This window comes from Cherax quadricarinatus, chromosome 42 (assembly GCF_038502225.1).
Source record: "Cherax quadricarinatus isolate ZL_2023a chromosome 42, ASM3850222v1, whole genome shotgun sequence".
Lineage (NCBI taxonomy): Eukaryota > Metazoa > Arthropoda > Malacostraca > Decapoda > Parastacidae > Cherax > Cherax quadricarinatus.
The window spans coordinates 20,542,840-20,561,370 of record NC_091333.1 but is presented as its reverse complement, the minus strand read 5'-3'; the positions used below and the strand labels follow the sequence as shown (position 1 = coordinate 20,561,370).

General features: G+C 45.0%; 1 protein-coding gene across 4 annotated transcripts in view; it reads left to right on the top strand.

Moving 5' to 3' along the window:
- LOC128706052 (uncharacterized) overlaps positions 1 to 18,531 on the top strand; it is a 964,931-nt gene that overhangs the window by 300,049 nt on the left and 646,351 nt on the right. For all 4 annotated transcript variants that reach the window (XM_070093399.1, XM_070093398.1, XM_070093400.1 and 1 more), the window contains exon 4: positions 18,081 to 18,223. In XM_070093399.1, coding sequence (XP_069949500.1) covers positions 18,081 to 18,223 — 143 coding nt within the window. The remainder of the gene's footprint in view (positions 1 to 18,080; positions 18,224 to 18,531) is intronic.

The following is an 18,531-nucleotide window of genomic DNA, read 5'->3' as shown; positions in this document are numbered from 1 at the left end:
TCCTGAAGGCGTTACAAAATTGAAGGAGTTGATAGCAGCCGACCAGCAGGAACCTCCATTGTTGTGCAGACGACATCACTTGCCTATTTGTGGTTAATTTTGGTTAGTGTCTAAAGTCTCAGTGTCTCGCCCTGCTGGTTGTATGCTATACCATCACTCTCTTCTTATTTCAGTACCAGGAGATAGATAGTGGTAACCCTGATAATGTTTAGTAAATTATCTAAATATCTCCAGGTAAACTCCAGAAGAGTTGTGTAGCCTAGTGAACCCCCCTCCCTCGTTTTTCTGACAGCGACAAGCTAGTAAACAAGTAAGCACATACAAACACACGTGTGCACCCGTAATTATTATTATAATAAACATTAGTATATATTAATAAGGAATTGAGTGAGAAAAAATAATCCTATAATCTTCAAAAAGTAAAGTAGCGTAGTGTGCGAAGATCTGGGCCGGGAGAGTACCGGTGAAACAACAACAATGAAGATCTGGGCCGGGAGAGTACCGGTGAACCAACAACAATAACAAATAGTGTTAACGTGACCCCCCCCTCTTCTTCAAAAAACGACAAGCTAGTAAACACACACACACACACAAACACAAGTGTACACACAAACACAAGTGTACACAATTAATATTATATAGTATATATTAGTGTATATTAATAAGGAATTGATTGTGAAAAAAAATTTATAATCATCAAAAGAGTAGCGTAGCCTAGTGTGCGCACGCACACCCACACACACCCACACACCCACACACACCCACACACATCCACACACATCCACACACACCCACACACACCCACACACACACACACACACACACACACACACACACACACATAACACACACACACATGCAACACACACACACACACACACACACACACACACACACACACACACACATTGCCAGACTCACACATACACTCCCCCCTCCCCCACCGACATCTCACTCCTTCACCTGATCCCTCCCCTCCCTCTTTCACCCTCCCCTCCCCACCTCTCCCTCCTTCCCCCTCTCCCTCTCCCACTCACCCACTTGCTTCACTCTCCTTCCCACTCCCCCTCCCCACTACTCTCCCACATAGCCACAGTTCCTCCTCTACCTCCCCCCCCCCACACTCTGACATACACAATACTAACCTAACATACAGAATTACATAGGTTTCCCACTCTGAGGCAATCAGGATAAAACAAAAATGGGTTACCAGAGAGCAACAAGAAAAACCAAGGGACAGGTGGAGGAAACTGCAAAGGAAGATTGGGCAGCAGAGCTCACAAAAAGGGAACATGAATGGGAAAAGAAACTAGAAGAACTTAGCATGAGAATGGAAGAGAGGATAGACATGGAAAGCAGGAAGTTGGACGTGCAAGTCAAAGCAGCAGAGGCCAGGATAGAGAGTTTAGAAGAGGAACTGAAAAATCTGAAACAGCCTAAAGAACTAAAGAACATTTTGGGAAGGGGACTGTAGGGAAAGGAGCAAAACTGCATGTAGAAGCTCAATCAGTGGAGACTGAAGTAAATGAAAGAGCTAAGCTATATGTGGAGGCCCTAACAGACCACAGCAGAGCCCAGGGAAAGCCGAGAAGGGAAAATGACAGGCCACTGAGCCCAAGTACATTAGCTAGTGAAACTGAAGAAAGGAAAGCTGCAATGGAGGAAATCAAATTGAATGAGGGGATACACAGGGATATGCAGTGGGAGAATGAAAGGGTGAGGTCAGTCTTCGTGTATGGGCTCCAGGAAGCTGAAGGGGAAACATATGAAGTAAGAAAACAAGGGAAAAAAAAAAGCAATTGAAAGCATCATGAAAGCAATAGGAGAAGACGACATGACCCAGCTGGAAAATTTTCGGAGAATAGGGGGGTTTGTAAAAAAAAGAACCCGGCCAGTGAAAGTGACCTTCAAGGCAGAATCGACTCGGAACAGGATCCTGCAGGAGAAAGCACGATTAAGGGACATGCCGGCATACAGGAAGGTGTATCTCGACCGTGACAGAACACAAGCAGAAAGGCAGAAACAGAGAGAGATGGTACAAAGGCGAAAGGAGGAGAGGGGATGGAGAAGACAGACAGGAGATCCCAGACACAGGAAGATCAAATACAGCCTCCCTCACAACTTCCTATAGAAGCCTCCCAACCAGGTCAACCCCAGTGCAACCAAACACTCTAAACCAAAACACCCATGCCACATCCAATGCCCCCACCCACTGCATTACAAACTCCACCCCCACAGCAACCACCCATAGTTCCTTATCAGGTCTCCCACTTCCCCAACCCCAATACACCTCCCAGACCACAATCTTAGAAAAGAAGTTGAAGGTGTGGTATACAAATGCAGATGGAATAACAAATAAGTATGAGGAGTGGCACGAAAGAATCTAGGAGACATCCCCAGACATAATAGCACTCACAGAAACAAAACTCACCAGAATAATAACAGATTCAATCTTTCCATCCGGATATCAAATCCTCAGGAAAGACAGAGGGAGGAGAGGGGGAGGAGGAGTTGCACTGCTCATTAAAAACCAGTGGGGGTTTGAGAAAATGGAAGGAATGGATGGCACAGGCGAAAGGGACTACTTAGTAGGAACAATCCAGTCTGAGGGACATAAGGTGATAATTGCAGTAATGTACAACCCACCACAGAACTGCAGGAGGCCAAGAGAAGAATACGATGAGAGCAACAGAGCAATGGTCGACACACTAGCCGAGGTGGCCAGGAGAGCACACATGGGGGGAGCAAAGTTACTAGTTATGGGTGATTTCAATCACAAGGAGATTGACTGGGAAAACCTGGAGCCCCATGGGGGTCCCGAAACATGGAGAGCCAAGATGATGGATGTGGTACTGGAAAACCTCATGCATCAACATGTTAGAGACACTACCTGAGAGAGAGGAGAGGATGAACCAGCAAGACTGGACCTTGTATTCACCTTGAGTAGTTCTGACATCGAGGATATCATGTATGAAAGGCCCCTGGGAGCTAGTGATCATGTGGTTCTGTGCTTCGACTACATAGTTGAGCTCCAAGTGGAGAGAGCAGCAGGAATAGGATGGGAAAAACCAAACTACAAAAGGGGGAACTACTCAGGCTTGAGGAACTTCTTTCAAGACATTCAGTGGGAGAGGGAACTGACAGGAAAACCAGTACAAGAAATAATTGACTATGTGGCAACAAAATGCAAGGAGGCAGAGGAGAGGTTTGTTCCCAAGGGAAACAGAAATAATGGGAAGAACAGAACGAGTCCTTGGTTCACCCAAAGGTGTAGGGAGGCAAAAACTAGGTGTACTAGAGAATGGAAAAGGTACAGAAGACAGAGAACTCAGGAAAATAAAGAGATTAGCCAAAGAGCCAGAAACGAATATGCATAGATAAGAAGGGAGGCTCAGCGGCAATACGAAAATGACATAGCATCGAAAGTCAAGACTGACCCGAATCTGTTGTACAGCCACATCAGGAGGAAAACAACAGTCAAGGACCAGGTAATCAGACTGAGGAAGGGTGATGGGGAATTCACAAGAAACGACTGGGAGGTATGTCAGGAGCTCAACACAAGATTTAAAGAAGTATTTACAGTGGAAACCAGTAGGACTCCAGGAAATCAGAGCAGGGGGGTGCACCAGCAAGTGCTGGATGAGGTACATATAACCAAGGAGGAGGTGAAGAAGCTGCTATGCGAACTTGACACCTCAAAGGCGGTGGGACCAGACAACATCTCTCTGTGAGTCCTTAAAGAGGGAGCAGAGACATTGTGTGTACCATTAACAAAGATCTTCAACACATTTGAAACTGGGCAACTCCCCGAGGTATGGAAGATGGCAAATGTAGTCCCAATTTTTAAAAAGGGAGACAGACATGAGGCACTAAACTACAGACCTGTATCACTAACGTGTATAGTATGCAAGGTCATGGAGAAGATCATCAGGAGGAGAGTGGTGGAGCACCTGGAAAGAAACAAGTGTATAATTGACAACCAGCATGGTTTCAGGGAGGGAAAATCCTGTGTCACAAACCTACTAGAGTTTTATGACAAGGTGACAGAAGTAAGACAAGAGAGAGAGGGGTGGATCGACTGCATTTTTTTGGACTGCAAGAAGGCCTTCGACACAGTTCCTCACAAGAGGTTACTGCAAAAGCTAGAGGATCAGGCACACATAACAGGAAAGGCACTGCAATGGATAAGAGAATACCTTACAGGGAGGCAACAACGAGTCATGGTACGTGACGAGGTGTCAAAGTGGGCGCCTGTGACAAGCGGGGTTCCACAGGGGTCAGTCCTAGGACCTGTGCTGTTCTTGGTATATGTGAATGACATAACGGAAGGGATAGACTCAGAAGTGTCCTTGTTTGCGGACGATGTGAAGTTAAAGAAAAGAATCAAATTGGATGAGGATCAGGCAGGACTACAAAGAGACCTGGACAGGCTACAAGCCTGGTCCAGCAACTGGCTCCTTGAGTTTAACCCTGCCAAATGCAAAGTCATGAAGATTGGGGAAGGGCAAAGAAGACCGCAGACACAATATAGTTTAGATGGCCAAAGTCTGCAAACCTCACTCAAGGAAAAAGATCTGGGGGTGAGTATAACACCGAGCATATCTCCTGAGGCGCACATCAATCAGATAACTGCTGCAGCATATGGGCGCCTGGCAAACCTACGGATAGCGTTCCGATACCTCAGTAAGGAGTCGTTCAAGACTCTGTATACCATTTACGTCAGGCCCATACTGGAGTATGCAGCACCAGTTTGGAATCCACACCTAGTCAAGCACGTCAAGAAATTAGAGAAAGTGCAAAGGTTTGCAACAAGACTAGTCCCAGAGCTACGGGGATTGTTCTACGAAGAAAGGTTGAGGGAAATCGGCCTGACGACACTGGAGGCCAGGAGGGTCAGGGGAGACATGATAACGACATATAAAATACTGCGCGGAATAGACGAGGTGGACAAAGACGGGATGTTCCAGAGATGGGACACAGACACAAGAGGTCACAATTGGAAGTTGAAGACTCAGATGAATCAAAGGGATGTTAGGAAGTATTTCTTCAGTCATAGAGTAGTCAAGCCGTGGAATAGCCTAGAAAGTGAAGTAGTGGAGGTGGGAACCATACATAGTTTTAAGGCGAGGTATGATGAAGCTCATGGAGCAGGGAGAGAGAGGACCTTGTAGCAATCAGTGAAGAGGCGGGGCCAGGAGCTATGACTCGACCCCTGGAACCACAAATAGGTGAGTACACACACCACCCACACACACGGAACACAGAAGGAGAGGACGAGGCTGGGAGAGAGGGTACACAAACAAAAGGAGGAATGGGATGCATCGATGAGGAGCAGAACCCAGACTCAGGTGGAAAGACAAATACACCCTACAGAGACACCCACAGAAGGACTCCAACCACAACAACCCCAAAACAACTGAACAACCTCAACCAAAACCCGCACCCTGTTCCCTCTGCCCCCCACCATGAAACCCACCTCTACAGCAGCCCCTTTTGGGCACTCTGCCCCCACCCCCCACCACAAACCCCACCCACACGGTGAAGACCCCAACATTACAAACCCCACTGCCACAGCAGCTCCCTACTGGCATTCTGCCCTCACCCCCCCACCACAGATCCCACCCACACCATAAACCCCCATAACCCCCACCCCCAGGGCTCCCCCCCTCCAACCCCAATATTCTCCCAGGTCCACCGTGATAGACAACAAGCTGAAGGAGTGGTACACAAACGCAGATGGAATAGCAAATAAATACAAGGAATGGCCCCAAAGAATCAACGAGAAGTCCCCGGACATCATAGCAGTCACAGAAATGAAACTCACTGAGACAATAACAGACGCAGTCTTCCCACCGGGATATCAGTTCCTGAGGAAAGATAGAAGGAGCAGAGGGGGATGAGGGGTTGCACTGCTCATAAAAAACCGATGGAGTTTCGAGGAAATGGAGGGCATGGACGAGATTGGAGAAAGGGACTACATAGCAGCACAGTTCAATCTGGGGAACATAACGTAGTCATTGCTGTGATGTATAACCCACAACAGAACTGCAGGAGGCCATGGGAGGAATATGATGAGAACAACAGAGTGATGGTGGACACACTGGGTGAGGTAGCATGAAGAGCTCAAATGGGTGATTTCAACCACAGGGAGATCGATTGGGAAAACCTGGAGCCTCATGGGGGCCCCGAAACATGGAGAGCCAAGATGATGGATGTGGTACTGGAAAACCTCATGCATCAACACATCAGGGACACTACCAGAGAGTGAGGGGAGGATGAACCAGCAAGACTGGACCTTGTGTTCACCCTGAGTAGCTCAGGCATTGATGACATCACATATGAGAGGCCCCTCGGAGCTAGTGATCACGTAGTCCCGAGTTTTGATTACATAGTAGAGTTACAGGTGGAGAGGGTAACAGGAGTCGAATGGGAAAAGACAAACTATAAAAGGAGGGACTACACAGGTATGAGGAACTTCCTGCGGGAGGTGCAGTGGGACAGAGAAATGGTAGGAAAGACAGTAAATGAAATGATGCAGTATGTAACAAAATGCAAGGAGGCAGAGGAAGGGTTTGTTCCCAAGGGCAACAGAAACAATATGAAGACCAAAGCGAGTCCTTGGTTAACCCAAAGGTGCAGGGAGGCAAAAACTAAGTGCATTAGAGAATGGAAGAGGTATAGAAGGAAAAGGACCCAGGAAAACAAGATCAGTCGATGAGCCAGAAACGAATATTCACAGATAAGGAGGGAAGCCCAGCGACAGTACGAAATTGACATAGCATCGAAAGCCAAGTCTGACTCGAAACTGCTGTTTAGCCACATTAGGAGAATGACGACAGTCAAAGACCAGGTGATCAGGCTGAGGAAAGAAGGCGGGGAACTCACAAGAAACGATCAAGAGGTATGCGAGGAGCTCAACAGGAGACTTAAATAAGTATTCACGGTGGAGACAGGAAGGACTCTGGGAAGACAAGACAGAGGGGGACACCAACAGGGAATAGACCAACAAGTGCTGGACGATATGCACACAACTGAGGAGGAGGTGAAAAAGCTGCTAAGTGACCTTGATACCTCCAAGGCAATGGGACCGGACAACATCTCCCTGTGGGTCCTCAGGGAGGAAGCAGATATACTGTGTGTGCCATTAACCACAATCTTCAACACATCCCTTGAAACTGGGAAACTACCTGAGGTATGGAAGACCGCAAATGTAGTTCCCATTTTTAAAAAAGGAGACAGAAAAGAGGCACTAAACTACAGACCAGTGTCACTGACGTGTATAGTATGCAAAGTCATGGATTATCAGGAGGAGAGTGATGGAGCACCTGGAACGGAACAAGATTATAAAAGATAACCAGCACGGATTCATGGAAGGCAAATCCTGTGTCACAAACCTTCTATGACAAAGTTACAGAAGTGCGACACGAGAGAGAGAGAGGGTGGGTTGATTGCATTTTCTTGGACTGCAAGAAGGCCTTCGACACAGTTCCTCACAAGAGACTAGTGCAGAAACTAGAGGATCGGGTGCGTATAACAGGAAGGGCACTGCAATGGATCAGAGAATACCTGACAGGGAGGCAACAACGAGTCATGGTACGGGATGAGGTATCACAGTGGGCACCAGTGACGAGCGGGGTCCCACGGGTCGGTCCTAGGACCAGTGCTATTTCTGGTATATGTGAATGACATGATGGAAGGGATAGACTCAGAAGTGTCCCTGTTCGCAGATGATGGGAAGTTAATGAGGAGATTTAAATCAGATGAGTATCAGGCAGGACTTCAAAGAGACCTGGACAGGCTGGACACGTGGTCCAGCAACTGGCTTCATGAATTCAACCCTGCCAAGGGCAAAGTCATGAAGATCGGAGAAGGGCAAAGAAGACCGCAGACAGAGTATAGACTAGGTGGCCAAGGACTGCAAACCTCGCCGAGCATGTCTCCGGAGGCACACATCAACTAGATAACTGCTGCAGCATACGGGCGCCTGGCAAACCTAAGAATAGCGTTCCGATACCTTAGTAAGGAATCGTTCAAGACACTGTACACTGTGTACATCAGGCCCATACTGGAGTATGCAGCTCCAGTTTGGAACCCACACCTGGTCAGACAAGTCAAGAAATTAGAGAAAGTGCAAAGGTTTGCAACAAGGCTAGTTCCTTAGCTCAGGGGTTTGTCCTACGAAGAAAGGTTGATGGAAATCGAACTGACGACATTGGAGGACAGGCGGGTCAGGGGAGACATGATAACGACATACAAAATACTGCTTGGAATAGATAAGGTAGACATAGACAGGTTGTTCCAGAGAGGGGACACAGAAACAAGGGGTCACAATTGGAAGCTGAAGACTCAGACGAGTCATAGGGATGTTAGGAATTATTTCTTCAGTCATAGAGTTGTCAGGAAGTGGAATAGCCTAGCAAGTGATGTAGTGGAGGCAGGAACCATACATAGGTTTAAGACGAGGTATGACAAAGCTCTGAAAGCAGAGAGAGAGAGGACCTAGTCGCGATCAGTGAAGAGGCGGGGCCAGGAGCTGTCTCTCGACCTCTGCAGCCATATTTATTTGAGTACACTCACACACACACACACACATACACACACGCACACACACACGCACACACACACGCACACACACACGCACACACGCACACACGCACACACGCACACACGCACACACGCACACACACACACACACACACACACACACACACACACACACACACACACACACACACACACACACACACACACACACACACACACACACACACACACACACACACACACACACACACACACACACACACGCACACTGACGGGTGCACAAGCTTACCTAATAACGTAGGGAGTAGCTGTAAAGAAATCCGTATCATAGAAATATTATAGGAATGTTGTAGAAGAATCCCAAGGCATATTAAACGATACTGAGAAGAATAATTGACAATATTTAGGAAAATATAGAAAAATACTCCTCATTGCCCCTAAAACTGAGAACATTCGAGTACCCCAGAACAGGACATTTAAACGGACGAAGAGCACATTCATTCCCTTTCTTTTATTAATTAAAAAGGTTGCACAAAATAATAGCAATCCATACATATAATTTCCACTGAGAAACGTATTTTCTCAGGTCACATGACCTGTTCTAAACGGCTAGAAAAAGCTTGGGGCGGAATATTATATCTTCTAATTTCATAATTCTTGACTTCTCAAAACTCTCTTACCCAATATGGAGGATGAGGATGGTGGTAGTGCCTGGTATAACACTAACCGTCTAAGAGAGCCAGCAGAAAGGAATATACCCGCACTGCGCTATTCTGAGAAAACTTCCCCTGATTTCTTCAATTGCATCCTTGCATCATTGCATAGCTCCTGATGATGCACTGAGAAGTGTGAAAGTACTTGAGCTAAAGATTTTCCCCCTCCCCCCTCCCGTGGCTTGTCTTGCATAGTTAAGATCGCCTGTCTGCGATTGTTTGCATATATATATATATATATATATATATATATATATATATATATATATATATATATATATATATATATATATATATATATATATATATGTCGTGCCGAATAGGCAGAGCTTGCGATTTTGGCTTAAATAGCAACGCTCATCTTGCCATATAGGACAAGTGAAAATTTGTGTATGCAATTATTTCGCAGAAATCGTTCTGAACCTAACGAAAAAAATATATTTCATTGTGTTTGTTTAGTATTAAATTATTGTAAATGTGTCTAAAATATATTTAGTTGGGTTAGGCTAAAATAAATTGCACTTGTTATAATAAGGTTAGGTATGCTTTCTAAGATTCTTTTGGTGCAAAATTAAAATTTTTTACATTAACATTAATGAAAAAAAATATATATCTTTAAACGTATAAGAGAAAATTTTAGAAAGGACTTAATTTTAAATGAGTTCTTGCTAATTGACCAGTTTTACATATTCGGCACGACATATATACATATATATATATATATATATATATATATATATATATATATATATATTTATATATATATATATATATATATATATATATATATATATATATATATATATATATATATATAGGTAGTAGGTTGGTAGACAGCAACCGCCCAGGGAGGTACTACAGTCCTGCCAAGTGAGTGTAAAACGAAAGTCTGTAATTGTTTTGCATGATGGTAGGATTGCTGGTGTCCTTTTTTCTGTCTCATGAACATGCAAGATTTCAGGTACGTCTTGCTACTTCTACTTACACTTAGGTCACACTACACATACATGTACAAGCATATATATACACACCCCTCTGGGTTTTCTTCTATTTTCTTTCTAATTCTTGTTCTTGTTTATTTCCTCTTATCTCCATGGGGAAGTGGAACAGAATTCTTCCTCTGTAAGCTGTGCGTGTCGTAAGAGGCGACTAAAATGCCGGGAGCAAGGGGCTAGTAACCCCTTCTCCTGTATATATTACTAAATGTAAAAGGAGAAACTTTCGTTTTCCTTTTGGGCCACCCCGCCTCGGTGGGATACAGCCGGTGTGTTGAAAGAAAGATATATATATATATATATATATATATATATATATATATATATATATATATATATATATATATATATATATTGAAGGTGTTGAAGGTAGCAGTCCAGCTATGAGAGCAGCAACATTTGCTCAAGGAAACTTGTGTTGTCTCGTCAACACAAGATCGTCACAAAGTGAGGGACTGACAAATAAAAACCAGGATAATCTTGCTTCTGAGAGACGTTCCCATGTTCTACAATGTAACAATAAAAATCTTAAGTTAAGAATTTTGTGTAGAGAAGTTATGGTGCTTCTAATTAATGAAATGTGTGCAAAACTTTAGTTATGAACCAGTTTTTGTGGCGAACTTCATCATGGCAAGTTTGTTTTTACCTTGTGCTTTACGTGTGGGTTCCTGGTACTCTCAACGCTCCACTCTGGCTGGGGTGAGTTCCTTGGTGCTGTCAAGGCTCCTCTCCGGCGGGGGTGAGTTCCTTGCTGCTGTTAAGGTTCCACTCTGGCAGGGGTGGGGTTCCTGGTGCTGTCAAGGCTCCACTCTGGCAGGGGGTGAGTTCCTTAAGAACATAAGAACATAAGAAAGAAGGAACACTGCAACAGGCCTACTGACCCATGCGGAGCAGGTCATGTCCCCCCGGATTAGGCCAATAATCCCCCCCCCCCGGATTAGCCCAATGACCCACCCAGTCTGGTCATCACTCAAGGATGGAGCACTGCACCAGACCCAGCAGCACAAGCTAGTCAGGTCAAACTCACACCCACCCACATCCACTCATGTATTTATCTAACCTATTTTTAAAACTACACAACGTTTTAGCCTTAATAACTGTACTCGGGAGTTTGCTCCACTCATCCACAACTCTATTACCAAACCAATGCTTTCCTATATCCTTCCTGAATCTGAATTTTTCCAACTTGAAACCATTGCTGCGAGTCCTGTCTTGGCTGGAAATTTTCAGCACGCTATTTACATCCCCTTTATTTATTCCTGTTTTCCGTTTATACACCTCGATCATATCCCCCCTAATTCTACGCCTTTCGAGAGAGTGCAGATTCAGGGCCTCAGTCTATCCTCATAGGGAAGATTTCTGATACATGGGATCATCTTTGTCATCATCCTCTGTACGTTTTCCAGAGCATTTATATCCATTCTGTAACACGGTGACCAGAACTGAGCAGCATAGTCTAAATGAGGCCTAACCAAGGATATATAGAGCTGAAGAACAACATGAGGACTTCTATTATTTATACTTCTAGATATGAAGCCAAGAATTCTGTTAGCTTTATTGTGAACACTAATGCACTGTTGTCTTGGTTTTAGATTACTGCTAACCAGAACTCCTAAATCCTTTTCGCAATCAGTAGTATTAAGATCTACATTATTTAGTTTATATGTGGCATGGTTATTTAACTGTCCAACATTTAGAACTTTGCATTTGTCAATATTAAACTGCATCTGCCACTTCTCCGACCATTGCATCAGTCTATTCAAATCATCCTGGAGTGCTTTAGTGTCCTCATTAGAATGAATTGGACGGCCTATTTTGGTGTCATCAGCAAATTTGCTTATGTCGCTATTTATTTCCTCATCCATGTCGTTTATGTAAATTGTGAACAACAACGGGCCCAACACTGACCCCTGAGGAACACCGCTTGTGACGGGCCCCCACTCTGATTTCTCCCCCTTTATGCAAACACTCTGCTGTCTATTTGTCAGCTATGCCTCTACCCAGGAAAAAATTTCTCCTCCTATTCCGTGTGCCTTAAGTTTCCTCAATAGCCTCTGATGTGGAACTCTATCGAAAGCCTTACTGAAGTCCATATACACAATATCATGTTCAATACCATGATCTACCTCCTCAATCACCTTAGTGAAAAAAGTTAGTAAATTCGTAAGACAGGAACGCCCCTTTGTAAAACCGTGTTGAGATTCATTAATCAATCTGTGCCTGTCAAGATGGCTACGAATTGCTTCGGCAATTATTGATTCCATAAATTTTCCCACTATGGAGGTAAGGCTTATTGGTCTATAGTTCGAAGCCAAGGACCTGTCACCTGCCTCGTAATGGCTCCACTTTGGCGGGGGTGGAGAGGGTGGGTTCCTGGTACTGTCAAGGCTCCACTCTAGCGGGGGTGGCGTGAGTTCCTTGGTGCTGTCAAGGCTTCACTCTGGGGGGAGGGTGAATTAATTGGTGCTGTCAAAGCTCCACTCCGGCGATGTGAGTTCCTTGGTGCTGTCAAGGCTCCACTCTGGGGGGAGGGTGAAATAATTGGTGCTGTCAAAGCTCCACTCTGGCGAGGGTGGGGAAGGTGGGTTCCTTGGTGCTGTCAAGGCTCCATTGGCGGGGTGGGGAGGGTGGTTTCCTGGTGTTGTCAAGATCCGCTCTGGCGGGAGTGGGAAGGGTGGGTTCCTGGTGCTGCCAAGGCTCCACTCTGGCGGGGGTGGGGAGGGTGGGTACCTGGTGCTGTCAAAGCTCCACTATGGCGGGGGTGGGGAGGGTGGGTTCCTGGTGTTGTCAAAGCTCCACTGTGGCGGGGGTGGGTTCCTGGTGCTGTCAATGCTCCACTGTGGCGGGGGTGGGTAGGGTAGGTTCCTGGTGCTGTCAAGGCTCCACTGTGGCGGGGGTGGGGAGGGTAGGTTCCTGGTGCTGTCAAGGCTCCACTGTGGCGGGGGTGGGTAGGGTGGGTTCCTGGTGCTGTCAAGGCTCCACTGTGGCGGGGATGGGGAGGGTAGGTTCCTGGTGCTGTCAAGGCTCCACTCTTGCGGGGGTGGGGAGGGTGGGTTCCTGGTGCTGTCAAGGCTCCACTGTGGCGGGGGTGGGGAGGGTAGGTTCCTGGTGCTGTCAAGGCTCCACTCTTGCGGGGGTGGGGAGGGTAGGTTCCTGGTGCTGTCAAGGCTTCACTGTGGCGGGGGTGGGGAGGGTGGGTTCCTGGTGCTGTCAAGGCTCCACTGTGGCGGGGGTGGGTAGGGTGGGTTCCTGGTGCTGTCAAGGCTCCACTGTGGCGGGGGTGGGGAGGGTAGGTTCCTGGTGCTGTCAAGGCTCCACTGTGGCGGGGGTGGGTAGGGTGGGTTCCTGGTGCTGTCAAGGCTCCACTCTTGCGGGGGTGGGGAGGGTAGGTTCCTGGTGCTGTCAAGGCTCCACTCTTGCGGGGGTGGGGAGGGTGGGTTCCTGGTACTGTCAAGGCTCCACTGTGGCGGGGGTGGGTAGGGGGGGTTCCTGGTGCTGTCAAGGCTCCACTCTTGCGGGGGTGGGGAGGGTAGGTTCCTGGTGCTGTCAAGGCTCCACTGTGGCGGGGGTGGGGAGGGCGGGTTCCTGGTGCTGTCAAGGCTCCACTGTGGCGGGGGTGGGGAGGGTGGGTTCCTGGTGCTGTCAAGGCTCCACTGTGGCGGGGGTATATACTTGGAGAGGGTTTCGGGAGTCAACACCCCCGCGGCCCGGTTCGTGACCATGCCTCGTGGTGGATCAGTGTCTGATCAACCAGGTTGTTGCTGCTGCCCGCACGTAAACCGACGTACGAACTTCAGCCCGGCTGGATAGCCAGGGGTCTATTAGTAATCCCTCTTATGTATGCTGGGAGGCAATTGAACAATCTTGGGCCCCTGATACTTACTGTGTTGTCTCTTAGTGTACTCGTGGCGCCCCTGTTTTTTACTGGGGAGGGGGATGTTGCACTACCTGCCGAATCATATGCTTTTGTTGGGAATGTTCGTGTGCAGATTTGGGACTAGATCCTTTTGAATTTTCCAAATGTATATTATCATGTATCTTCTTCGCCTGCGTTTCAGGAAGTACAAATCAAGGGACTTCAACAGTTTCCAGTAATTTAGGTGTTTTATCGTAATACGTTCCGTGAAAGTTCTCTGAACTTTCTCAAGGTCTGCAATTTTGCCTGTCTTGAAAGGGGTCGTTAGTGTACAGCAGTATTCCGGCTTAGACAAAACAAACGATTTGAAGAGAATTATAATGGGCTTGGCATCCCTAGTTTTGAAGGTTCTCATTATCCATTCTATATTTTCCTTGTAGATGTGGTAGATACATTGTTGTGATCTTTGAAAGTGAGATTCTCTGACACTGTCACTCCCAGATCCTTCACATTAGATTTTTGCTTTGTTATGTGGTTGGATTTTGTTTTATACTCCGATACAGTTTTATTTCCTCGAGTTTGCCATAGCTGAGTAATTGAAATTTGTCTTCATTGAACTTCACATTGTTTTCTGTGGCCCATTTAAATATTTGGTTGATGTCCTCTTTAAGAGTTAAGTGTCTTCGATGGATGACACTGTCATGCAAATTAAGGTGTCATCTGCAAAGGAGGACACGGTGCTGTAGTTTACATCTCTGTCTATGTCAGATATGAGAATGAGGAGCATGATCGGAGCCAGTACTGTACCTTGTGGAACAGAGCTTTTCACTGTATGCCCCTCGGACGTGACTTTGCTTGTTACTCTTTATGTTCTGTTTGTTAGGAAGTTACAGATCCATGTACCAACTTTGCCTGTTATTCCTTTATCACGCATTTTGTGCGCTGTTACACTGTGATCGCACTTGTCGAAGGTTTTCGCAACGTTTGTGTATACTACATTTGCATTTTGTTTTTCCTCCAGAGCATCCAAGACCATGTCATAATGGTCCAGTAGTTGAGATAGGCAGCAGCGACCTGCTCTAAACCCATGTTGCCCTAGGCTGTGCAACTGATAGGTATCTAGGAGGTTGGCGATCTTGCTTCTTAGAACCCTTCCAAAGAGTTTTATGATGTGGGACGTTAGTGCTATCAGTCTGTAATTCTTTGCACTTTCCTGCCACCTTTGTGAAGTGGGGCTGTATCTGTTGTTTTTAGTGACTGTGGGATGATCCCTGTGTCCATTCTTCCTCTCCATAGAATGATTAAGGTACGTGAAAGGGGCTTCTTGCAGTTCTTGATGAACAGGAGTTCCACGAGTCTGGACCTGGGGCAGAGTGCATGGCCAAGTCTTGTGGTGTTAGGATAATATCAGATTTTTTTGAATTAACCAGATTGTCGACTCTTAGTCTGATTAATGGCTCACTAAACACTAAGTCATACTAGGACTTAAGTATCTCACTCATTGTTTTGCTGTCATCTGTGTAAATCCATCTAGTTTAAGCAGGGGTCCAATACTGGAGATTGTTTTTACCCTAGATTTGGCATAAGAAAAGCAGTATTTTTGTTTTTTTTCCAATTTCATTTATGACTCTAAGTTCTTCCTGTGTTTCTTGTCTCTTGTATGATTCCTTAAGCTTACGTTCGAAATTTGCTATTTCTTTGACCACTGCCTTCTTTCGTATTTCAGATATACTGACCACTTTCAGCAGCTCTGTGATTCTTTGACTTCGCCTGTATAGGGAGTCTCTCTTTCTAGTTTACATCTCTTCTTTTTTTCCTGAAAGAATGTGCCTTGAGCATACCTCAAGTGCCACAGGGTTAATTCTGTCTAGGCAAAGGTTCCGATCCGTGTTGTTTAGGATATATTCCCAGTTTGTTTTGTGGCCCGGTGGCCTGGTGGCTAAAACTCCCGCTTCACACACGGAGGGCCCGGGTTCGATTCCCGGCGGGTGGAAATTCCGACACGTTTCCTTACACCTATTGTCCTGTTCACCTAGCAGCAAATAGGTACCTGGGTGTTAGTCGACTGGTGTGGGTCGCATCCTGGGGGACAAGATTAAGGACCCCAATGGAAATAAGTTAGACAGTCCTCGATGACGCTCTGACTTTCTTGGGTTATCCTGGGTGGCTAACCCTCCGGGGTTAAAAATCCGAACGAAATCTTATCTTATCTTAGGACATATTTGATTTGATCCCACTGTATGTTTTTATTATTGAAGCTGAATTTGGTGAAGGCAGCCTCGTAACTGATCACCTTACGCTGGTCAGGAGTCCTGCGCATACATGTGAGTACTTCTATTATGTTGTGATCTGAGTGTATTGTCTTTGAAACTGTTACATTTATATTTCATACTAGGTCATCATTATTATTAGTGAAGATGAGGTCACGTGTATTTTCCAGTCTTGTTGGCTCCACTATTTGCTGGCTTTAGGTGAATTTGTTGCAGAGTGTTAATAGCTCGTGTGTGTGTGAACTTTCATCTGAGCTGTCTCCTGGGGTTATCTCTGCTAAAATATTATTTGCTACATTCCTGAATTTTGGGTGTCTTAAGCTGAATTCACCCAAGATGTTTGGGGCAGGAGATGGGAGACTTTCCAGACAGTAGTTAATTTATAAACATTGTTCCTGGAATTGTTAGGAAGTTCCATCCGGAGGCTTTTATACAACCACAATGACAAGGTGTTGGTTTTTAGTCTTTTCTGCCTAAACTTCCACTACATCATTTGAGGTATTTAGTAATTCCGAGCAAATAAGCGACTCTGTTGTAATATGCAGGTGTGGAGGGTGGGTTCCTGGGGCTGTCACACACACACACACACACACACACACACACACACACACACACACACACACACACACACACACACACACACACACACACACACACACACACGTATACTGAGATAGATACCTATCGGTATGCGTGTAACTCGATATTAAGAAGCAGTATTTAATTGGTTTGTTTACGGCCTCTTGACTACACGAGATTTTTAAAGTAAAGGAGTGGAATAGACTGCGTTCACATGTCTAAGCCTGGCATAGCATGAGCCAGTTGAAGAAGAGAGCCAAAAGGTACATAATGAGTATGGCTACAGTAAGGGAAGAGAGTGATTTCTTGTACATCTAACATACATGTACTCGTGTACTATGATCTGATTCTCTCTTTAATGTTAATGTAAATAACTGAATTTGCCTTACCCCTGGTATGTCTCCTTTTATTATTACTACTTTTCACATAGTTAAATTACTTACCTGTTTTAACTTTTAAATATAAATAATACTTATCACAAGGAGCACAGTGGAATAATTACAACAACAACAACAACAACAACAACAACAACAACAACAACAACAACAACAACAACAACAACAACAACAACAACAACAACAACAACAACAACAACAACAACAACAATAATAATAATAATAATAATAATAGTAATAATAATCTTTATTTCTACAAGTACGTGTACATGGTATACAGTCCTAGCTGACATCAATGACGTACTACTATATAGAAAGCCACTTGTTATGCTAAGCATTTCGGGCAACTTAGGTCAGTTTTGTCCCAGGATACAACCCACACCAGTCGACTAAAACCCAGGTATCCATTTTACTGACGTGGAACATAGACAACCGATGTAAAGAAACACGCCCAATGTTTCCACCCTGGCCGTGTGAAGCGAGAGCTTTAGCCACCAGGCCACGGGGCACCGAACTAAGTCACTTACTTCTTTGGATTATCATAGGTTATCTACATATATACTGCTGTGTACGATAATCTATGTAACTGCATTTATGTGTACCTGTACCTGAATAAACATACGAAAAAAAAAGAAATTATTGTTTAAGATTTGTTTAGTGTACGCTTGTTGGTACCATGGAATGGCTCATTTTCTACGATGTTTTCACACCCATGTTTTCTCTTACAGATGTGAATCGCGGGGGTAACGGGAGAAAGAAACTCGGCATTGGAAAGTTTCTAAAAACATTGAAGAGAGATTTGAAGCGATCATCTGGGACATCAAAAAACAACAAAAATAGATTGACGCATAACCTGAATAACGTGCCGAGGGTGAGTAAGCTGAGTACATCACATGAGTGAGTCGCTAGAAATCCAGTTATGAGAGATATAAGCTAGTCCCTTTACCAACTAGTCTTGATGTGTAATGTACAGTTTTTAAAGCCAATCTTTGTATATATGGATACCTTCGTGCATAGTTATCATAGTTATAAATACAAAATATTTAATGGATGTAGTTATAATGTTGAAACCAATACTTATATTCATATATATATATATATATATATATATATATATATATATATATATATATATATATATGCCCTTCTCTACGTCATGTGTGTGTGTTGACTGGGGTG